This window comes from Podarcis liolepis (assembly GCF_965112155.1).
Source record: "Podarcis liolepis genome assembly, chromosome: 15".
Taxonomy (NCBI): domain Eukaryota; kingdom Metazoa; phylum Chordata; class Lepidosauria; order Squamata; family Lacertidae; genus Podarcis; species Podarcis liolepis.
Window position 1 is genome coordinate 40293557 of NC_139566.1, and position 24823 is coordinate 40318379.

Sequence of the window (24823 nt, forward strand, 5' to 3'; positions counted from 1 at the left end):
TGGTCATGCTGGCCACATGACCTGGAAAAACTGCGGACAAACACCGGCTCCCTTGGCCTGTAAAGCGAGATGAGCGCTGCAACCCCAGAGTCGTCCATGACTGGACCTAATGGTCAGGGGTCCCTTTCCCTTTTACCCCTGATCTAGGAGGAAGGGTGGGATTTTTTAAAAAAATGTAATAAATGTGAAGCTCCATATTGCATTTCCCCCTCTCTTCCAGGAATATTGGAAAGCAAGAGGCTGAAGATCGTGAAGGTCAGGACTATCAATCAGACAATTGGGAACGCAGTCTATCATGCGGCCGATATGTCGGTCTGGTGGCAGATCCCTCAATACCTCCTGATTGGGTTCAGCGAGATATTTGCAAGCATTTCGGGTGAGTTTGGGAAGGGGAGTGTGGAAAGGTATTGCGGCTCTTTCCTGTACGGCCATTTCATCCCGTTGACTGAGGAGTCTCCGGCCACGGGGAGACCCCACCCTACCCCTGCCTTCCTCTCTGTGTGGCCCTCAAAACTCTCCCCAGGCCTAGGGTGTGGTTGTTTTTTTGTGATTGGCAGGAACACAAGTGAACAGCACAAGCAACGCTGACACCAAACCCTACATACATTAAGCATAATAGAAACATCGCTACCTGACCCCACCCCCACCCATTTCCCCCCCCTCCACCCCTTTTCTTCCTAATGTCTCAACAAATGAAATGGATTTGTAAAAATGTTACATGGAAAAAATACGAGAGACATTACACTTACTTCTGTAAAACAAGAAAATAATAATAAACTCTCCCCAGGCCACATGGGCTACTCTCTCCCAGCTTCCCACACCTAATGTGTTTTCTCTGGCCGGAAACGTGTCTCTCAGCTCTGGGGAACGCCTCTTGCTTATCCGGACGGGGGGATCGAGAATGGTGTTATAGAAACTAGCCTGCTGTGCGAGATGCAGAGCTCAAATTTCACGCCCCGCCCGCTTTGCCTGTGGCCCCGCCCACTGCCAGCATGCGGCCCTTGGGATGTTGCTTAGAAAGTAATCTGGCCCTCGGACTGGAAAAGCTTCCCCACGCCTGATTTAAAAGCTCTCTCACCTGCCCTGGGCTCTTGCTTCCATTTCATACTTTTAAGAAGCTGCTTTTAGGGATCTGCAGGTGGGGGGAAGAAAGCTCATTCTGTGTATTTGCAGCATTTCCAACTTGGCAGTTATTTTAAATGTGTTTGTGGGAGAGGGGGCTATTGAGGGGTTTTTTTGTTTTTGTTTTTTATTATGTAATTGGTGTTCTTTTTTAAAAAGATATTTATTAAAGTTTCAGCATATTACAAAAATAAGAGAAAAAAGTAAAAGAAAACAAAAAAAATGAAAATACAAAGTAAAAACAGTTAAAAACAAATCAGTCTTTCCATATTTTATCTTTCATTTACTTGTTTCCCTGACCTCCTCACACCTCCCTTTTTTGCATTCCAATTCAATTAGTTAATTCAGCAAATCATTTCCCTCTTTATTTTCTCTTAATCTTTTATCTTAATATATTATAACTTTAGGTTATCACCTGTTAACAATCCATTTTTACATATTCCTTTATAATATTGCTGCTAAAAACCACTTAACTTCAATCCAACATCATTCTAACATTCATTAATTTTGCAGTATTTCTGTAGATAATCTTTAAATTTCTTCCAATCTTCTTCCACCGACTCTTCTCCCTGGTCTCAGATTCTGCCACTCATTTCTGCCAGTTCCATGTAGTCCATCACCTTCACCTGCCATTCTTCCAAAGTGGGTAAATCTTGTGTCTTCCAATATTTTGCAATAAGTATCCTTGCTGCTGTTGTGGCATACATAAAGAAAGTTCTATCCTTCTTTAACACCAATTGGCCAACCATGCCCAGGATAAAGGCCTGAAGCAAAGTTCTTAACCTGAGGTACCATTTCTGGGTTAGCGGAGTCTGTAACCTGAAGTGTCTGTAACCTGAAGCATCTGTAACCCAAGGTACCACTGTAATAATGTTGATAACGTTGGAGCCCTGTTTTGTACAATGTCATCAAGGTCCAGGGTTCAGTCCCTGGAAACCCAGTCAAGTTGTAGGACCTACGAGGAGAGGGGATTCTCAGCCTGACATCTCGGGGGGCTGCCCCTGCCCCTTGGCAGTTGACAGTGCAGTGCTGGATCCGAACCAATGGATTCAATTTACAAGAGGGTGGGGGAGAGGAAGAGAAAGATCTAGCCTATCTCTTAGAAAGATTGCCCATGGGACACAAGTAGCTTTGATGGTGGGACTATGGTCTTTGGTGGGCTCTCTTTCTCTAGAGCTGCTTAAGCGGAGATTGGGTGACCACCTCGCAGGGATGTTGTAGGAGTTGATTTCCTGCATTGGCACAGTGTACAGTGGTACCTCGGGTTACATACGCTTCAGGTTACAGACTCTGCTAACCCAGAAATAGTACCTCGGGTTAAGAACTTTGCTTCAGGGAGAGAATACCCCTCCGAGATCGGATGTTAATCATAAGAGACCCTCAAAGAAGCCGGCAGAAGGGGACTGAGAGAGATTCAAGAGCCTCGGACGTGAGGTCTCCAGGCTAAACAGATGGACTAATGGACTATGGTTTGGGATTGAAACCGGGGAGAGAAGGGTGGGATTTGGAAATCCAAAGGGGGCCTGATCTTTTTTATTTTGTGTTAAATTTTTATGCCGTTATTACTACAAGAATGGGGAATTCGTGGAAGGGAAATAAGGTCAACCTTAGAAAGAGTTTTTTATAAAGGATTAAGGTATATAAATTAAAAGTTGATATACAAACTGAACTAAATATAATAATGAATTAAGGGTTAAAATTTTAATATAAATAAACAAAACAACAAATTAAGGTTAAGAAATTTGAAATAAGAACTTTTTGGACAAATATTTGGATTTGGAATACAAGAAGGGGAGGTCAGGGGAAGTTGTAGAAAGAAGTTATTGAAAATGAGACTCTAAAGGTTGAATTTTTTTGTGTTTTCTTTTTTCTTTTTGCTTTTTTGTATCCTTTGAAACTGTAATAAATATTACTTTAAAAAAAAAAGAACTTTGCTTCAGGATGAGAACAGAAGTCATGTTCTGGTGGCGCAGCGGGAGGCCCCCATTAGCTAAAGTGGTGCTTCAGGTTAAGAACAGTTTCAGGTTAAGAACGGACCTCCGGAACGAATTAAGTACTTAACCCGAGGTACCACTGTATTAGAACTGCTTTTAAGAGGTTTCATGTCCTGTTGTGTGTCGTCCTGGGCTCCTTTGGAAGGAAGGGAGGAATAAGGGAGCCTCGCAAGAAGGAGGGGCCGTAGATCAATGCTGGAACATGTGTTTAGTGGTCTAAGGCAGGGGTCAGCAAACTTTTTCAGCAGGGGGGCGGTCCACTGTCCCTCAGTCCTCGTGCAGGGCCATACTATATTTTGAAAAATAAAAATAAAAAATGGACAAATTCCTATGCCCCACAAATAACCCAGAGATTCATTTTAAATAAAAGCACGCGTTCTACTCATGTAAAAACACTCTGATTCCCAGACCGTCCACAGGCTGGATTGAGAAGGCGATGGGGCCAGATCCAGCCCACGGGCCTTAGGTTGCCTACCCATGGTCTAAGGGTCAATCCCTGGCAGCCTCAGGTTTGTTTTTGTTTTAAAAAAGATCAGGTGATGGCAAAGACTTTTTCCGACTTTGGGAGCCACTGTCAGTTAATGCAGATGGCACAAGGCTAGATGGCTCCAAGGCTGCAGATGTTGCCAGTGCGTAACTTGAAATTCGCTGCTCTAGCCCAAGAGGCAAGTGTCCTTGAGTATTTCCGTCCCCTGCCGGTTTCATGTAGTGTCCAGCAGTACAGGCTCCTATTGATTTTATTCTCTTTTCTCTCTCCTTCTTTTTCGTGGAATGCACAAACGGGAGGAGGGAGCGTGGCCGTAAAATCTCATTTTCTGGTCTGTTTCACACACATTCAGGGCTCATTAGCAAAAGCAAAGCAAGAAATAGCTCCAGCTTTGTGCCTCCGTTTCACATGCATGTTGTTTTGCGTAGACGTCGAATTTAATAACTGTTGCTCTCTTTTCTCTGCTCCTCTCTCTTCCTTTTTATTCCCCCTCGACACCAGAATCACCATGGGCCAAAAACAAAGAATGCCCCCCAAAATTGATATTCTGTGCCTCGTTTTTAAAGTCCCCCCCCGAAGTAAAGTTTAGTTGTTAATCTTGAACATTTAGGTTTAGTTTGGCTGATGAATAAAAACAATGTCCCTTTGATTGAGTACATCTTCACCTTTAAAATAAGTACGGTCACACCTCGGGTTGAATGTGCTTCAGGTTGAGCGCTTTCGGGTTGCACTCCACGGCAACCCGGAAGTAACGGAGCGCGTTACTTCTGGGTTTCACCACTCGCGCATGCGCAGACACTCAAAATGATGTCACACACATGCATGGAAGCGGCAAGGTGCGACCCGTGCATGTGCAGATGCGCCGTCTCATCTTACTTTCCATTCAGGATGCGAACGGGGCTCTGGAACGGATCCCGTTCGCATCCCGAGGTACCACTGTACCATATTGGCCCAATTATAAGTCACACCTCTTCCCTGAATTCTGATCCGGAAAAGTTACAGTGTGGCTTATAATCACGGCCTTATGATGTGCTGCTGAAACAGCTTCCTGGGAGGACCATTGGGGTTGTGGGACAACGGCGCGCCACGCACCCGTGACTCCCAAGCTTTCCCCAAGCTGTCGGGGGGGGGGGGGGGAGTTTCCAACAGGATTCTCACCTTTGCCAACAGGATTCTCCTCTTCCTCCTTCATTTTGACAGCTTGGTAGTCTCGGGTGGGCTGCGCGCTGTTGCCCCGCGCTCCCGGGCTACTTCCGGGGGGGGGGGAGCTGCACCGCTTTGCCAACAACATTCCCCCCTTCCCCGTTCCTTTTGACAGCTCTTGGGAGGCTCTGCCCCAGGAAGCAACCCCAGGGAGCGTGGGGCAACGGTGCGCCGTCTGCCCTCCGCCCCAAGCCAAGATAACACCTGATACAAGGCTGCCTTCGTTATATTCATTAAAAAAACAAAAACGAATTTATTATTATGATACCTTTATACCCCACCTTTTCCACTGACAGGATAAAAGCAGATGAAAGCTTACAGGTAAAAGCAAGAATTGCTAAAAACTTAAAACAACAAACAGCTAAACATTGATAGAATTAAAAGGTTGGCATCCATCTCAATGGAGTACGCCACCGGGGGCGAAGTCAAACCACAGCACTGAAGTGACCTCCCAGGGGCACAAGCCTGGGGGGTATATCTGGAGGTCCTGGGCTGCCTGGATGACAAGACCCCCCACCCCTTGGCCTCATTGACGTTGACCAAAGGAAAGTGCAGCAAAATGCAGTTTGGCACCAGCTTGGCTGCAGGGGTTGCTGGAAGGAGGCGTACAGGGCGCCATCCAACTGTCTTGGGGACTCCAGCAAGTCAGATTATTGTCTCCCCCACCCCACGTGAGCCAAGTTTGGTATCAGTGCCCCTTCTTCACCCCAGGGGGGCAGGGAGAAGGCCGCTTTCAGGGCTTTCTGCCACGTGTATCTTGATTTTTATACTCCGCCGTGTTACCTCCTTGCACAATCTTTATTATCAAAGCAGATATGAACTTGGTGGCCACAGAAGCTCGTTACTCGCATGCCCCAAAGCTCTTCATGGTCTACCTTTTTAGGAGACGACCTTCTTAGGAGATGACTTTTTAGGACAACACCTCAGGGTGTTGTTTTGAGCAGGCCTTTGGAGGGACAGATCTGCAGATCTGGCAATGTAGATGGCCCCATCTGCACTAGGCATTTAACACCACTTTGGGCTGCGTAAATCGGGGCATGGAAACAATTTTTCAGTCAGAGGGCCATTTTCCTTACTGGGCGACCTTCCGGGGGCCACACAGCAGCCATTGGGCAGTGCCAGGGGCAAAAGCAGCTGGAGCAATTAATGTAGAATTAGGCTAACTTCTGTAAACACATACCACCATGGCGGTATTAATAATACATTTCAAGGCCAGGGGAATGTGTGGCTCTCCCCACCTACCCATTTCCCCAAATGCGGCCAATGGAATTGCATTTTGGCTTCCCTAAAAATTCCTTGGATGCCTCATCTGAAGAAAAACCACTTCATTTGCTTCCATGAGGGAATACTGGCAGAAACTTGTAAAAGTTAACTTTTTCTCTCAGTAGTTCTACAATGAAGCCACTAGGTGTCAGGATTTTAGATCCTCTTCGCCACAGAAAGAAAATGTGGGGAAAAACTGTTCTGTCCTCAGGAATTTCAGCCCCTGTCGCTTTGCTTTTTAATATTTTAATACATTTTTATATTTCTGCTTACAAAAACTCAAAGAGGCCCTGTTCAATGTGGTGAGTATATTATGCTGCAGAGTTATACCACATGTCTTTTTAAAGTTGTTTCTGGACAAACATTTGGTTCTGTTTTGTATCCCAGTTCAAAAAGCGAGAATTGTCCTTCCAGGGCCTTGGGATTCGTTCAGGTTATCCCACAATTCATACCAAAGGGGTCAGGTTGACTGTGGACTAGCCACTGTCTCTCAGCCTAGCCTACCTTAAGGGGTTGTTGTGAGGGTGAAATGAAGGGAGGGGAGAGAAAATGTATGCCTCCCTGTTTTTTTGTTTTTTGTTTTTTTAAAAAGCCACTATAAAATCCATAATAATTAAAATACATAATGGTACAGTTCCAAGAAAATATATAAAATATCTGTGATTAAAATTTGCAACAAAACAAGCTTGTTAAAAGGCTTAGCAATTGAACAGTTAAAAGTGTGATTAAAATAAGTAATTGGGTCTTTGGTCGCAAATTTCAAAGAGACTGGAATAAATTTATTTGATATATGAACAATTATTTTAGAAATGTGGACACTAGCGGGACTGAAATAAATCCGGCAACCATAAACTTTAAAACTTTTCAGACCAAAGAGATAGAGTTGACTACAAGGATATTAAGGTCAGAAATTGATAATTTAAAGTGTGATACAAAGATCTGAAAATAAAAAAAAACCAGAGGGACAGAGGGAAGTCACAAGCTTGGCAGAGCAAAGAGTATATTTTTTTGTTATTGCAAGGTTGGATTTGTTGTGTTATAAAGGGAAAAACTAATAAAAATTATACGGAAAATAAATAAATAAAATAAATAATTAGGAAGGTCAAGTTCAGAGGAAGCCTTGCCTAAACTGGTGTGCCTTCAAGAGCTGACGAAATGCCAATACTGATGGGCCTATCGTCTTTTAGCCTGGAGGCATTCTGCAGGGATGGAAAAGCCAACCTTCAGTGGAAAAGCTCACCTGCGTGTTACCACACGCTGAGCACCATCAGGCTGTGAGAAAAACCAACCAGGTTTTGTTTCCTCATCTTAATGCCCTTACTCACAGCTGTCCATGGATGCGCAGGTCAATTCTGTGTCCAGGGCAGCTGTCTACCAGCTCCATCTGGTACGCAGGCTGAGACCCTACCTGCCCGTGGACTGTCTGGCCAGAGTGGTGCATGCTCTGGTTATCTCCCGCTTGGAATACTGTAATGCACTCTGCGTGGGGCTACCTTTGAAGGTGACCCGGAAACTGCAATTAATCCAGAATGCGGCAGCTAGACTGGTGACTGGGAGCAGCCGCCGAGACCACATAGCACCGGTCTTGAAGACCTACATTTGCTCCCAGTACGTTTCTGAGCACAATTCAAAGTGTTGGTGTTCACCTTTAAAGCCCTAAACGGCCTCGGCCCAGTGTATCTGAAGGAGCATCTCCACCCCCATCGTTCAGCCTGAGGTCCAGTGCTGAGGGCTTTCTGGTGGTTCCTTTGCTGCAAGAAGCCAAGTTACCGGGAACCAGGCAGAGGGCCTTCTCGGTAGCGGCGCCCGCCCTGTGGAACGCCCTCCCACCAGATGTCAAAGAGATAAACAACTACCTGACATTTAGAAGACATCTGAAGGCAGCCCTCTTCAGGGAAGTTTTTAATGTGTGACATTTTAATGTATTTTTAATCTTTGTTGGAAGCTGCCCAGAGTGGCTGAGGAAACCCAGCCAGATGGGCGGGGTACAAATAAATTATTATTATTATTATTATTATTACTGGGCGGTGAATACAAATCGCAATGGCGATGCAGGGCTGGAGACAGTCAACCGCTGGATACCGGTTGCTGAGAATCGCAAATAGAGATGGAGCTGTTGCTTAGGCAGCTAGTTTGCCACTTTGCCATTCACAACAGATCTCTTGCTATTTCCTGACTGCCCTCTGCACCCGATGAGCTACAATAAATGGGAAGAAACCAGATCTCAAGCTTGTCATCGCAAGGCTCTAAAACTGGCCTTTGGCGCTGCACAAAGAGTCCACAGGGAGCATGTGGCCCAATCTGTTCCCATGGTACACCTTCCCATCTTCAATGCTGGATCATCTTTATATGTGAGACGATGTAGATGTTGCAGGGCCTTCCTTTATTTAGATCTGGGTGCAACAACTTCCTCTCCAATGCAAGTGGCATTCAGAGGCATACTGCCTCCCACGGCGGAAGCAGAAGACAGCCATTGAGGCTTGTGGCCACCGATAGCCTTACGCTCCATGACTTTGTCTAAATCCCTTTTAAAGCCGGCCTCTCTGAACCATCCCCTCATCTTACTACATAGTTAAGTGATTGCTGATCCACTGCTATTTGAAGTACCTGTAGGGGCAACTTATTTGCTGACGAAGAATCATTATTGAAACAGTTCGTTATCCGGAAAAACTGTTCTACACTTGGAGCGCTCATCACTGCACTTCTGTAGGATTTTGACAATTTGCCTTCATCTCAGCATGTTTTGATACTGACTGATCTCACTTTCTGATTCTGTGCATGGAACATTTATTTGACTCTGATTACTAGTGACTTTATGCAAGGATGACATATTTTCTGCTTATGAACTGTGAAACAGTATAATGTTAATAATGTTTTGTTAGATCATTATTAGCCGCATGTTGCTTGTGGTTGTTTAGAGTTTTCTGTTTTTGCAACACAGGGAATTTCCTGGCCGTACTGAGCCAAATGGAAACAATAGTCTGACTCTGTATAGGGCAGTTTCCTATGTTGCTGGTGGTGGACCTTGAGGTTCTGTTAAAGAAGCATATAGAATCAAATACAGTGGGCGCTCGGGTTGTGAACGTGATCCATGCGGGTTACTTCCGGGTTTTGGGGGTCGCGCACGTGTGGGTTGCAATTTGGCACTTCTGCGCATGTGCAAAGTGTGATTTAGCGCATCTGCACATGCGTGACACCCCCCCCCCCCGAAACCCGGAAGTAACCTGTTCCGGTACTTCCAGGTTTTGGCAGTCCGTAACCTGAAAAAACACAACCTGAAGCGGCTGTAACCCGAGGTATGACTAACTGTTAAACTCGAAATGACCCCCCTGGGGTCATCTCGTCCAATTCCCTGAAATGCAGGAATTGCAGCTAAATAATCACCGGCATATGGTCATCCCACCTCTGTATAAAAACCTCAAATGAAGGAGAGTCCACCTTCCGAGGGAGCCCGTCCCACTGTCAAACAGCTCTTAGAATCAGAAACGTCTCCCTAATGCCGACCCCAGAAATAGAAAGCTTGTCCCACCTTTTTGCACGGTGGATTTTAAAAGTAGGCACCGGTGCTTTTGAATTGTGCTTGGAAAACTGTCTGGCAGCCTGCGTAGTTATTTTAAGTTTTCTTCCAGCATGCAACATGCTTCCGCTTTCGAATCCTCTGCAGCCAGAGTGTTGGGATAAAACACAAGAGTTCGTGTTTGAACTGGAGACTCCCTGCCGCTCTTAATTGCTTTTTGACATTTGTCCACCCCTCTTCCAGTTGCTCTACAAAGCTTTTGTTTCAATCTTCTGGTGGTTATCTGAGCTAAAAGGCAAATAATGAGAAGCTCAGCACCTCAGAGATGGGAGTCAGATATTCTGGGAGAGTGGCAGATTGTCGAATGCTTTGGTTGGATATTCTGGGAGAGTGGCGGAGTGCTGAATGTTTTGATGGGGCTCTCCATTGCGCTGTTCCGTTAAGCCCTTCAATTTGCATAATAAGTTGAATTGCAGCAATTATGACACATTCCTTGCTTTGAAACGCACGTGTCCTTTCCTTTGCACAAAGAGCCCAGATTTCGTACGGAGTAGAAACCAGGCTCTGTTTATAGCAGTCTTTTATCCAGCAATACAAGCTCAACTTCTGAGGCTTTTAGAAATGCAGCCATCGTCTTTCGTCTGCAATCCTGTTTGCAAAGTCAGAGGCACCTGGATAATCTTGCTGCAGTTGCAGAGCAGTGATGGGGAATCTGTGTCCTTCCAAGATGCCGTTGGACTCTCAACTTCTCCAGCAAACTTATCCAATTGTCAGAAACAATGGCATGAGCCTTCTCTAAAAAAACCCCCTAAGTTGAACAAAAGTTGGGGTTCGGGGCTGACGTAAGGTCAGGCTGATGTTTTAAAAGCCTCTATGGAGGGCTGTGCATTCTGCATATTACTAGGAACATTCCTTCATGCAAAGGAAGAGACATAGGTGCACAGAGGCTGAGTTGTAAGTGTGTTTAATCGAAGCAATGTCTACATGGCAGTTAAGGCAGCTGCCTTAACTTATCCCTTCCATGCTTTTGGCACATGAGTAAATATGTGAGGTTTAAACCCTTAAACCAAAGTGTTTTGGTCCTTAAGTTTTACATTCTATAGCATAGTGTTTAACATGCTTCACAGTAGCAATCTAGTTCTTTACAACTGGCCTACAAAGGTAGGTCATTAACACACCCATTGTATTGGCGAGGATGTTAAGGCTGACACCTCCCACCCAAAGGGAGGGTTGCTGCAATGTGTTACGCATGAGGCTCGGGTGGCGCTGTGGTCTAAACCACTGAGCTTCTTTGGCTTGTGAATCAGAAGGTCAGTGCGATGGGGTGAGCTCCCGTTGCTCTGTCCCAGCTCTTGCCAACCTAGCAGTTCAAAAGCACACCAGTGCACATAGATAAATAGGTACCGCTGCAGCAGGAAGGTAAATGGCGTTTCCATACACTCTGGTTTCCGTCATGGTGTCCCGTTACACCAGAAGCGGTTTAGTCCTGCTGGCCACATGACCCAGAAAGCTGTCTGTAGACAAACGCCGGCTCCCTCGGCCTGAAAGCGAGATGAGCGCCACAATCCATAGTCTCTTTTAACTGGACTTAACTGTCCAGGGGACCTTTACCTTTACCTTACACATGGGGCTTCCCTTGAAGGTGACCCAGAAGCTTCAGCGACTGCAGAACGTGTTAGCCAGGGTTTTTAACTGGGGGCTTGGTCATATTACACCAGTCTTAAAAGAAATGCACTGGCTGCCTATTCAAGGTGCTTGGTAAAGATAAAGGGACCCCTGACCGTTAAGTCCAGTTGCGGGGTTGCAGTGTTCATCTCGCTTTACTGGCTGAGGGAGCCGGTGTTTGTCCACAGACAGCTTCCAAGTCATGTGGCCAGCATGACTAAGCTGCTTCTGGCAAACCAGAGCAGTGCACAGAAATGCCGTTGACCTTCCGCCGGAGTGGTACCTATTTATCTACTTGCACTTTGACATGCTTTCGAACTGCTAGGTTGGCAGGAGCAGGGACCGAGCAACGGGAGCTCACCCCATCACAGGGATTCGAACCACCAGCCTTCTGATCAGCAAGCCCTAGGCTCTGTGGTTTAGACCACAGCGCCACCCGCGTCCCTTAAGGTGCTTGGTACTTAACCTTTAAAGGTGTAAAGAGCTTGGAACCCAAATACCCGGAGCGCCTCTCCCTGTACCAGAATTGCTTCAGGGAGCAATCCAAGCTTATCACCGCCAGCTCAGTGGGACTTCATTGAGCATCAGAGCCACATCTGCAGCCATGCTGCACTTGGCAGAAGGCTGGGGGCAGAGGCACATCGCTGGGTGAGCCTAGTGCTGGCATAAAAACCAGACCTCGGTTGGCCCTGATGTTGTCACATCACATGATGACAGTAGGACAAACTCAGCATCCAATGGATCCTTTTCACAATGGGGTTTCCGCTAGCTGCAGCTGGCAGGGATGCCACCGGTGGCACTCCTGCCCACCTGTGGAAGAGGGAGCATACTCCATCACTCTGCTGGCAGGTGGTCCTTACACGGCCACCTAATCCAGGCCCCTCAAAGCAGGGTTGGATTTTTCTCATAGCATGGCTCTGGGTCCTCCTCCTCTCTCCTATGGAGCACCTTGTTGCAACAGCTTTAATAAAGATCAGGCTTACTAGCTGCTTTGCTTCTCAATATTCTCTGGTTGGCCTCTGTTATTTTCTCCTCCCGATAGAGAACCCACAAAAGGACTCTATATGCGCTCTTGGGTACCCCATAAGGGGGAAGCAGCAGTTTTATTACTTATATCACCTGCTATATATTTTCAGCTGCTGACTTCATGGTACAGCGGTACTTCCAGTTGCGAACGGGATCCGGTCCGGAGGTCCGGCCACATTCCGAGGAATTCGCAAACAGAGGACTGCTTCTGCGCATGCGTGTGGCACAGTTTAGTGCTTCTGCACACGTGCACGGCACATAGAGCGCTTCTGCGTACGCGTGGAAGCCCGGAAACATACTTCCGTGTTTGCAGCGTTCGCATCCCGAAGTTTACATATCCAGAGGGATACGTAAGCGGAGGTATGACTGTATTGCTAATGTTGTGGTTTTATTGCGCATTTCAACCTTTTATGATGTAAATCAGGTGTGAGGAACCTTTGACCTTCCAGATGCTTACTGAACTACAACTCCAATCACCCCTGGTTGTTGGCCATGCTTGCTGGGGCTGATACAAATAAACCTCTAATTATATCTGTCACTCACTGTCTTGGAATGTGCTGTAAACATTACAGATAATGTGTGATGAATAATAATTGTGGGTCCACAGGTTTTGAGCCCGTGTCTTCATGGCCTTTATACTCGTGAAAAAAAGTTCCCCAAAATAATGGATAGAATTTGCCTTCATGCCTCTCCCCTTTTGTTCTTTTGTTCCAGGTCTGGAATTTGCATATTCTGCTGCTCCCAAATCTATGCAGAGTGCTATTATGGGTCTCTTTTTCTTTTTTTCCGGAATTGGGTCTTTTGTTGGATCAGGGCTTCTGGCTTTGGTGTCTATTACAGCGATTGGCTGGATGAGTAATCACACAGATTTGGGTAAGTTATTCATGTGTTTGTTTATTTTTTATTTATTTATTTATTTTTGTTTCAGCATGTTAGAGGAAAAAGAAAGCAGAGTGCTTATTCCTAAAGCCGTTAATTTTAAAGACTTTCCTATCTTAGGCACGGCTGTTTTTTCTAAGCTGCAATTTTCACTGGCAACCTTCGCCAGAGGAGGCATTTTAAAAGCTGAGCAATGATTACACAGAAATTCCAAAACGACCCTGTAATAATTCTACCCCCCACCCCCGTATAACAACGATGGTTCGTTCGTTACTATCTTTAGAATGCTGTTAGAGGCTGTTCTGGAGAAATTGTTCGCTGAGCAAAGCAGTTGACGCTGGGGTTCTCCTTTATTTTGGTGTCCTCTGAGCAAACTAGCTGGTTATAGACCAACCGAGGGATTGTAACTACTATCTTCTGGTTGCGGATCCCTCCTTCCTTCCTGGGGAAAGGCGACTGAGAGGGTTGTGGGGGAATAGCTTCAGATATTGCCAGATGAGACGGACTATCTGAATCCATGCTAGGCTGGGTTCAGGCCTGGTTGGAGGCCAAATCAGCCTCTGTCATTCTGATGGATGAACTTTATTATTATTATTATTGCTATTATTAATTTTATTTATTTATACATACATACATACATACATACATACATACATACATACCTCGCCCAAATGGCCAGGTTTCCCCAGCCACTCTGGGCAGCTCCCAACAGAATATTAAAAACACAACCATTCCCAGACATCAAACATTAAAAGCTTCCCTAAACAGAGCTGCCTTCAGATGTCTTCTAAAAGTCAGATAGTTGTTTATTTCCTTGACATCTGATGGGAGGGTGTTCCACAGGGTGGGCACCACTACCAAGAAGGCCCTCTGCCTGGTTCCTTGTAACCTCACTTCTCGCAGTGAGGGAACTGCCAGAAGGCCCTTGGCACTGGACCTCAGTGTCCAGGCAGAACGATGGGGGTGGAGATGCTCCTTCAGGTATCCTGAGCCAAGGTCGTTTAGGGCTTTCAAGGTCAGCACCAATACTTTGATTTGTGCTCCAAAACGTACCGGGAGCCAATGTAGGTCTTTCAGGACCGGTGTGGTATGATCTCGGGGGCCGTCAGCAGTCTAGCTGCTGCATTCTGGATTAGTTGCAGTTTCCGGGTCACCTTCAAAGGTAGCCCCATGTAGAGCGCATTGCAGTAGTCCAAGTAGTCCAATATGGAAGGACAGGAGGAGTGTCCTGCTGCCGCTGCTGCTCAATCTCTCAGTGGCCTTCAGAACCATTGGCTATAATATCCTTCTGGACTGACCCTTCTGGATGGGTCTCAGCAGCACTGAGCTATGGTGGCTCTGTTCCTACCTGCAGGGTTGTGAACAAAGACCAGCAGGAGAGTCTTGTCTGGCCTCCTGCTGTTTATGCCACAGGACACCATGCGCCTAAAAGTATGCAATGAAGGTGCTGTTGCGATGCTTCCAAGGGAACGGCTATCCCAGAAGCCAGAACAGTGAGAGGGATCGCTGCGCAGTGCTTCCTCTCGCTGTTCTAGCTTCTTTCTTTTTTTTTTTTTAAAAAAAATATTTTTATTGCAAATTTCAAACAGAAAAGAATCACCAAACATACAATCCCTTCACCAAGAAATAACAAACAAAGAAGAACATACGTGAACAAAAACATAAACCTAAAAAAAAAAAAAAGAAATCATGACTGTTCATAACACATTTTTTCATACCTAACTGGACTTCCTCACATCTCCCTTCCATGCGTTCTCAATAATAAAGTTATAAACAGCAATTTATTACCTTGTTTCAGTTCTTAATTTGTACTTCTCAAATATTATGTCTCAGACTTCAAATAATTTTTATCCAACACTTATCAGCTTAATTCAAACATAATATTACTTCAAATTTCGTCTTTTTCTTAAACCTCACTTAGTCTCATATGTCTTTCAGCTAGGTTGCTGGTACCATATTCTTTTTAGTCATGCAATTTCTTAACATTCATACAGTTTATGCTGTTTTTGTAAATAGTCCTTAAATTTTTTCCAGTCCTCTTCCATTGTCTCTTCTCCCAAGTCTCGAATTCTGCCAGTCATTTCGGCCAACTCCATATAGTCTATCAGTTGTGTCTGCCATTCTTCCAGTGTGGGCAAATCTTGTGTCTTCCAATATTTTGCAATGAGTATTCTTGCTGCTGTTGTTGCATACATAAAAAAAGTTCTATGTAATGAAGGTGCTGTTGCGATGCTTCCAAGGGAACGGCTATCCCAGAAGCCAGAACAGTGAGAGGGATCGCTGCGCAGTGCTTCCTCTCGCTGTTCTAGCTTCTGGCTTAGCCGCGCGCAGCCTCTTCAGGGTAGCGGGGAACCTTCATCCCACTGCCCTGAAGAGGCTGCGCAGCTATCCCAGAAGCCAGAAGAGCAAGAGGGATCGGTGCACACCGATCCCTCTTGCTCTTCTGGCTTCAGGGATAGCCACACAAATCCTCTTCGCTCAAGAGGCTTTGCGTTGCTTTCTTGTTTCCCCCCTCTAAAAACTAGGTGAGCCTTATGGTCGGGTGCATCTTATAGAGCGAAAAATACGGTATTCAAAATCCAACCCAAACTGTCTAGCTTAATGAATTGAACAAAATGGGTGAACGTGATCCATTGATGCCAGCTTTTCAAAATCTGATAGTCACTGGCATCTCCAGTACCCTTCTGCTGCCCCCTTGCCTCTTAGCACCCCCCAGGTAATCCCACCCCCCAGTAATCCCACCACCATCCACTTTGAGGACCACTGTGTTGCGACATTGGTGGAGCTGCTCTGAGGTATAGAGAAGGTTTGATGGAGAAGGGGGGAAAGCCTCATAGAGGGCTCCGAGCCAGGAGGCCTAACCCAGGCAGAATCATTTCCCCCAGCCGATTGATCCAATTTCCTCCACAGGCCCCAGCAGCGCAGTGTTAACTGTGTTGGCTCAAATCACTGTGTTTCTTAAGCTCCCCCTCACCACTTAATTTACCCACAAACACTCAAGTGCCAACCCAGCCCCCATGAAACAATTAAATTATTTCTGGAGTTTAAAAAATGGAGATTTTCATGGCGTTAACATCCTGACCTGTAAAAGGGAAATTGCTACTTTTAAAAGACTCGTCCTCTTCGGATGAACTGCACTGTTGTTTTTTCATGTCAAGTGCAAAACCCCTTTGGGCTCTTCCTAGAGCTTGCAATTATAAATCCATTTAATTGAATCTTACGTTTTACGTAATTAAAGTAATTTCAACTTGACATGTATGCACAAACAAGGATTGATGAGTACAGATTTTTTTCTGACGCCCCACCACCCTGGTCCCTGCCCAGTTCTAAGTAATAACTATAATGAACCAGTTGGGTAGTCCTCCTGAGGTCTATTGGACTCTGTCCATGTTGAGCCGTGTGTGGACATGCAACATTAGCAAACCAAGTTTCCTTAAGAGAAGTGTAATTTTCAACCAATGAGCTTTCCTAATTTAGGAAACTAAACCCTAGTTTTGAAGGAAAGCTGAGTGCGAGCCCTGTGCGGGTGAACTGAAGTGTCTTAATTGAAAAGCAAGATTTCAGGAAAGTTTTCACATGGTTCCAAGAAAAGGAAACTGCTAGACTGTTCCAGTATGATTAAAAAACACAGTTTCCTATTGAGGGACAGCTTCTGCAGAAAGAAAATACTTTAGCCCATGGGCTGCTCTCTAGAAACTCAAGCAGCTCCCAAGAATACAGTGGTGCCTCGCAAGACGAAAAGAATCCATTCTGTGATTCTCTTCGTCTAGCAGTTTTTTCGTCTTGCGAAGCAAGCCCATTGAAGGATTAGCGGATTAGCACTATTAGCGGCTTTTAGCGGCTTAGCTGCTGATCGGATCAGCTGATAAGCGGCTTAGCGGCTTAGAAAAGGGGGGGGAGGGGAAAAAACCAGCAGGAACTCGCAAGACATTGTCGTCTTGCGAAGCAAGCCCATAGGAAATTCGTTTTGCGAAGCACCTCCAAAACGGAAAACTCTTTCGTCTAGCGAGTTTTCCGTCTTGCGAGGCATTCGTCTTGCGGGGCACCACTGTACAGGCAACCCGCGTCATCCGCAGGGGTTCGGGTCCAAGGATTATGCGCATGTACGAAAATCATGTATAGCTAAAATTGCTTTTTCCTTGGCTGGCAAGGGGCGAGGGGAGCTCTGCAGGGAGGCCTCCTCATGTCTCCATGGCTTCCCTTTCTCCACGTGAGTGACTGAAGACCAGCCACCTTTGCAGCTGTCACCTATGCATCCCTCTACCCTGCATAGGTGGAAATGGGGAGCGTGCCTAGTCTGCATTGGGGGGTGGGGAGAGCCGCCCCACAGCTAGCCATCCCACTTTCTATAAGGTGGCCAAGGAGGGGAAGGGCCAGAGGTATGGGGAAGCTTTAGGCCCCTAGTGGACCTGGAGCATAGAGCCTTGTGAGATCATTGTGGGTTCAAAATCTTGCATCATCTCCACTCCCAGAGCTGTTAGTCTTGCAGGCTTGCCAGGCAGGACTTGCCTGGTCAGGTGTAGTTTTTGGACCGACGGAAAGGAGGAGGAGGGAAGCAAACAGAGAAGGCAGATGCAGGGAGAAGAAAAAGGCTGGGATAGAGCGGCAGCAGAGCGCGTATGCTTGGAAACGTGGGTGTTAAATGCACATAAGACAGGTCGGCAACCTAAGGCCCACAGGCCAGTTCTGGCCCGAATGGGTTCTGGATCCAGCTCGCAGATGGTCCAGAAATCACCGCATGGTTCTGATTCATATCGTTCAGGCTGCACCATTTTTTCTCCGGAAATTGCGTCTGCACATGCCCAGACGCCAGAAATCGCTTCTGTGCAGGCATGATTTCCGGCATCTGGGCATGCGCACAAGCGATTTCAGGTGCCACGGACATGCACAGACGCAATTTCTGGTGTCGCGCTGCGCCGGCCCGGCCCACTGATGATCTCCACAGGAGTGATCCGGCCCATGCCTGGTAAGCCTTGCCAGCCTCTGACATGAGATGTGAGTTGTCCGCAGGAAAACCGGCCAACCTCACGGTGAAGCTAGCATTAGTGTTTCTCTTTTGGCAAAATGTTTCTGTGTTCCAGTTAACACTGGCTTGAATCCTGGTTTACATGGAATGTCATTACTTCGTGTAATGGCATGAACTTACCCTCTCTCTCTCTCTCTCTCTTCCCCCCAGGTAACATTAATGGGTGCCATTTAAACTATTACTTTTTTCTGCTGGTTGCTATTCAAGGAGCAACCCTCCTCCTTTTCCTTATTGTGTCTGTCAGATACGACCGCCAAAGATCCCGGACTAACGGACCTCCCGCCAGTGTGCGGACCTGACATCTGCAAGGAAAGAGCAGCTTTTATGACCGACGTTTGACGTCAGTTAAACTATCCATCTGCGAGATCTTAAATGCTCATACAGTGGCCGTTTGTGGCCAGGAAATGTTTTCTTTAAACTTGCATGTTACCATTGCGTTCTTGCCTCAACCCTCTTTGTTCCTTCCCCTGTAAAAGTAGGTAAGTGCCTTATGTTAGCAAGATGGCCTTGTCTTGCCCAGTGCCCAGAGACATGGCGCAAGCTCAATTTTTCAAGTGTGTTACCCTTGGGCACAGAAGATGCACAGAAGATGCAGTGAACTTATTCGAAGCTGTTTCCTTCAGTCTGTTGAAGCTGGGGACGATTAGCCTTTGGATACAGAAGCGATGAATGACTGTCTACTAAGGAGACGTTTAATTTCTTTGAAGAATGACTTTGAAGGAAATGAGCAAAAGAAGGTTGCTTGCCATTTCCCCTTGCTTATCCATTTCCCCAGAAATAATGTTCTCCTTTCTTAAAACGGAAGTGTCGGTGTGGAAGGGGGTGAGAAGTCTCTGTTGGTGTTGGTTATATGGGAATGAAGTGGTGTGGAATTTTTTTATTCCTGTGTTGTCCAAAAAGGGAAGCGACTTCAACTTACGTGGTATTTTCCGCGGCAAAAGTTATGAAACTACTGTAATGAAGAGGCCTCGCTGTGCAACGTGGTGGTCCTTCTGTTGCTGTCTCATTTCTATCCGTTAAATCATTTCGTGGCAGGAACCTGAGCTGGTATCAGAGTCTTTCCTTTTTCTTCCTTTCTTTTCTGTTGCCTCACGCCTTGAGAATTTATCCTTTCTTAGGTAGGAGTTGAAATGTACTCAAGCGTTTGGGATATATTGTGTGCTGTGAATAAGCAAATCTGTTACTGTCCCCTCATTTTTAGGTCACTTTCCCATTTAAAAGCTGATGGCACGGATGGGAGTAGAAACTATAAGTATTTGAAAGTGTAATTTGAGCTAGGTTGGATGGACATTCTGAAGGGCACAGCCAATTTGGAGTAGAGGCCCAAGATGGATGGAAGTTCTTTGTGGTGGGACCTTGGCAATCTGTGTGCCAAAACAAGGCCCAAGAATCTACATTGACTGCTAGCCAAACTGGTTCTCCATGAAAACCCCATCTTGTGGAGGACAAGGCTCTTGTATATAAATCAGGAAGAGGGAACATTTGACCCTCCTGAAGTTGGACCCCCAGCTCCCATCAGCTTCAGCCAGCTTAAAGAGTGGTCAGGGATGATAAGAGATGTAGCCCCAAACATTCTGAAGGGCCGCAGGTTCTCCACCCCTGATGTAAATCTGCCTTGAGCTTCTCAGCAGAGGGGTGTGCCATAGAAACAATTGGGTTCCCTCAGTCATTTTCCTAGCCTTCTTAATTAACCTAATGAAAGCCAGAGCCTTTATTTCATTTTGCATGTACCTCGCTCAAATGTTCTCTATTTCTCACAGGGCCTAATTTTCAACCACATAAAAAACAATATTTTGCACAGAAAGTGCGGAGTTCTGGCAAATGGGAGTCAACTTCACCTAATAACAAATGGTTTTCCAACTTTTTTATTTTTGGTGAGGAGGTGATTAATTTTTAAGAGTATTCAAACATTGGAATGGAAAAGGCGCCTTTGGTTTTCTATAATTCAAGTACAGTACCTTCATTTGGAAATGTTTACAAAAGCCCCTGTGCGGGGAACCTGTGTTCTAGGGTGAATAAAAAAGTATGCTGCAGGTATTCTGTTCTCTGTAGTTTTTGATGCTCCCCCTTCTGCTGTTGAACACCAAGAAAGCGCATTGTGGCTTTACAAGTTTGCTGAGATCCATAAAGACAAAAGAAGATGATCTGCTGGACCAGACCAAAAGGAAAATCTTGCTGGACTTGTTCAGAACTGCCTGGCATGATACCCGAGAAAAACGAGGCCTAAAGCAGGAATAATCCAGGTTCTATATCAGGCTTCCCCAACCTCGGCCCTCCAGATGTTTTGAGACTACAGTTCCCATCATCCCTGACCACTGGTCCTGCTAGCTAGGGATCATGGGAGTTGTAGGCCAAAAACATCTGGAGGGCTGAGGTTGAGGAAGCCTGTTTTATATGTCAACACTCTATAATTCCTGTACAGGGATGGGGAACTTTTTTCAACCTGAGGGTCATGTTTCCTTTTGGGAAGGTTTCCAAGGGCCATACGGCAGTGGCGGGTGAGGCCAGAGCCAACAAACATAGATTTTACAGGGAGGCCAGGATGAAGCACAAGCCCTGGGGACAAAAACCCTCATGTAAAATGGGCACTGGGGAACATGACTGCTATTAGAGGTGTGTGATTGGATAAATTTCTCCCTGTATTCCCACAGCAGAGGTTGTAATCCCCATCACTAATCCCAGGTCCCTGTCTCTAATCCCAGGTTCCTATTTCTAATCCTAAATCTCTTCTCTCTAATCCTAGATCCCTCTCTCTAATCCCCAAATGCCTATCTCTAATCCCCAACCCCTAGCTCCAATCCTAGGTTCCTAGTTCTGCTCCCAGATTCCTAGCTGTAATGCACATCACCAATCCCAGGCCTTTAGCTCTAATCCCGGGTTCCTGGTTCTAATCATAAATCTCCGTCTCCAACCACAGGCCCTTGTCCAACCCACAGACGATCCCTGCCTGCACTCTCTCAGATAGCCCCTATCTGACTGCTCACGTCATCAGTATCCAAATTAAATTTCCCCTCCACTCTTCTGATGGGCTCACCAGCTCCCCCTGAAGAAAAGAGTATATTGCCACTCTGAAGGTCCTCTGGGAGTTGGGAGGCGGCGTATAAACAAAGAGCAAAGCTTTAATACATGCAGCACACTCCTCGACATGAACATTTTAGTGCCTCGTTTTTGTCGCCAGGGTCAAAGCTTGTCTGAATACCCCAGAGAGATGACGGTGGATACAATCACTTGCATAATTTCACTCTTTTTTAATATGGATGGACTTGGCAGAGGCCCAGTCTCTAGTAATTATGGCCATTTATGAAGATTAATTTGGCACTTATCAAAAGGAGACAGTCCCTTTCATTCAAAGGTTTACGAGGTTGCTTTCCACCAGTGTGTGTGTGTTTGTGTGTGTGTTTTCCATTTCCCATTCCTCTTCTAGAGAAGACTAATCAATTAAGTTTATGGCTAATTAAAGAAATACCTTGCCATGCATCATTTAAGAGTTATGGTTGATTTGGCTTTTCTTCAGATTGATTTAATGTAGCAGAAACATCTCTCACATTAAAGGATGTTTTGTGAGATGCTAACCAGGGCAGGGGTTTGTAAAGTAATAATTTAAGCTGCAGTCTTAGAAGTAAGTCTATACCCCCCAAAAAAAGGAGGGGAAAATCTTTTTATTTATTGCCATTTATAGACTGCCTTTCTGCCAAGGCAGTTTACCATTTTAAAACATTGACACCGACAAACAGCACAAAATATTCTCTGGCCTATTTACAGAGCTGATGGAACAGGCTTCCTGGACTGGGAAGGGCTGGTGCTCAGTTCTAGAACATATGCTTTGTATGCAGAAGGTACCCGGTTCAGTTCCTGTCATCTCCACATAGGAATTTCCCCTGCCTGGAATTTGGGAGAGGGGCTGCCAGTCAGTGTGAGTGAGCAGCAGTGAGCTAGGTGGACCAGTGGTTTTGCTCCTGCTCCAGAGGTTAGGACCTAAACCACTGGATTCAAGTTACAAGGAAGGAGATACTGAATACTAAGAATATCATATAGTAAAAGGCCAGAGGCATTCCTTTTTGGAATTTTAAATGATGATATTCCAAAAGACAAAACAAAATTTTTCTTATACGCGATGTCTGCAGCAAGAATTCTGGTGGCTAAGTATTGGAAAGGGAATCAGTTACCCACTAGGGGAGAGTGGTTATGTAAGCTTTCGGAATATTTAGAATTAGCCAAATTGACAGACATAAGAAGACCAAAACCAAAAAGTGAAGTAAAAAAAGAATGGGAGTGTCTAAATGAATACCTCAAAAGCCAAGGTTCGAGGACAGAAATCTGGCTGAGTCTAGAATAACCTTGTGAAGTGAAAGGATAAGAAAGAGGGATTTATATCTAGATGCTAGGCTAGAGATGATCAGGAAAACAGGAAGACACAATGAGAGATAAAGGAGGTGCTGTGAGATTGGTGAAAGTCAATGTTTTTCTTTTTAGTGTTTAGTGTTTCTTTTTAGTATTATTAACTTCTAAGATATGGATTAGGGTTTTTTCGTTTTTTTGGATGTGGGTTTTTGTGTTTTGTGTATTTTTTTTGATATTTTTCGTGTTGTGTGGAAAATACTAATAAAATATATAATAAAAAAGTTAGAAAAAAGGGGGGGGGAGGAGATTCTGAGTCAACATCAGGAAGAACTTTCTGACAGTAAGAGCTGCTTGACTATGGAGCAGTCTCCTTAGGGAGGTGGTGGACTCTTCTTCCTTGGAGGTTTTTAAGCAGAGGTTGGGTGGCCGTCTGTCATGGATGCTTTAGCTAAGATTCCTGAATTGCAGGGGCTTGGACCAAATGACCTCGGGATCCTTTCCAACTCCACAATACTACGATTCTATGAAACGCAACAGGACAACAACAGCAGTTTATTTGTTGACCAAAAAATTTACCAAATTATTATTATCAATTCTTTGCAATAGATGACAAATAAATCACATACATTATTTCTGTATTAGGTGACAAACTGAATAAATTAATAATTTTACATTACGTGACGATGAATTACAGTGGATGCTCGGGTTGCGAACGTGATCCGTGCAGGATGCACGTTCGCAACCCACAGGGCTGCATCTGCGCACGCACGGGTTGTGATTCGGTGCTTCTGCACATGCGCAAAGCGCGATTTAGTATTTTTGTGCATGCGCGAGCACCAAAACCCAGAAGTAACCCGTTGCTGTACTTCCGGGTTTCGGCACATCCGTAACCTGTAAACGCGCAACCTGAATCCTCTGTAACCCGAGGTATGACTCTATTAGGTGACAAATACATTGCATATATTATTAATTTATTGGATGACAATAATTTGAACAAATTAATAATTTTGTATTAGGTAACATAGATTGCATTATTATTATTATTATTATTATTATTATTATTATTATTATTGAGCATTCCATGACCACAAAGCATGCTTAATCTTCATTCAGATGTTTGTACATTTGCCTGTTTGTTTTGAGAACTTGCAAGTTGTTTTTCCGCTCTGTGTGTTGTTTTTGTGTGTGTGTGTGTGTGTGTGTGCATGCACACTTTTGCAAAGCTCAGTACTCCCACAAGCCTGCCAATCCTTTCCATTTGACCACAGATGGTTCTGTGTTGGCTGCGTAAGGAGCCACCTTCAGCGAATGAGTTCTGTATTGGCATCTACGATGGCAAAAACTCCTTTGATTGCAGGGTGGGAATAGGTTTCCACTTTTAATCTGGAAGAATGATGCCCTGGGTATCTGTTTGCCGTGATATGCCTGCTGCTCCTGAGTTTAGGACCCACCCGCAATGGAGTGGCAGTGACCATTTCAAAGCGAGGTCGCCCCAGCTAGCTGTGAAATCAATTCACAGCCAACCAAGGACCCATCTGCAAGGAGTCGAAATCCATTTGCAGATGGAGATATTATTAATCAGTGAAAACTGCCCCCCCCCAACCTTGCCAACATCATCCTTGAGACTACTAGGCAAGATATACTGGTACCTGAAATTGCTCAGCTCGGTGGAAAGATAATTTCATTTGGACAGTGTATATGTCTGGGTGGTTGGCAGTGTCCCTGTAGTGAGAATTATAAACCGGCAAAGACAATCAGATGTTGGTCAACGTGAGTCTCAGACAGCACAGTAATTCCTTGATTCTTTACGCCGGTGCTTTGCATGGACTTCCCTAGCCTGGTGTTTCCAGATGTTGGGTGCCAGATCTACAGTGCCAGATCTACAGATGTTGCTGAAAGGGGGAATGGTCTGCATGGGGGGGTGGGCTAGATGGAAACTAATGATGATGATGATGATTATGATGATAATTTTATACCCGCCCTCCCCGGCCAGAGCTGGGCTCAGGGTGGCTAACACCAATAAAATCACAGTAAAAACATAATAGGGGAAGGGAGGGGAGGACCCAATTTAAAATACAGGTTAAAATGCAATTTAAAATGCAACCTCATTTTAAAAGTATCCGATAGATCAAGACCATAAGGGGAGGGAAACATAAGGGTCAGACTGAGTCCAAACCAAAGGTCAGGCGGAACAGCTCTATCTTGCAGGCCCTGCGGAAAGATGTCAAGTCCCGCAGGGCCCTAGTCTCTTGTTACAGAGCGTTCCACCAAGTCGGGGCCACTACTGAAAAGGCCCTGGC

General features: G+C 45.4%; 1 protein-coding gene across 2 annotated transcripts in view; it reads left to right on the forward strand.

The window, feature by feature from the left end:
• Nucleotides 1-20219, forward strand: part of SLC15A4 (solute carrier family 15 member 4) — a 62208-nt gene extending 41989 nt beyond the window's left edge. For both annotated transcript variants that reach the window (XM_083476459.1, XM_083476460.1), the window contains exons 6-8: nt 221-376; nt 12992-13150; nt 18333-20219. In XM_083476459.1, coding sequence (XP_083332585.1) covers nt 221-376; nt 12992-13150; nt 18333-18481 — 464 coding nt within the window. In that variant the 3' untranslated portion in view covers nt 18482-20219. The remainder of the gene's footprint in view (nt 1-220; nt 377-12991; nt 13151-18332) is intronic.
• Nucleotides 20220-24823: the final 4604 nt, after the last annotated feature.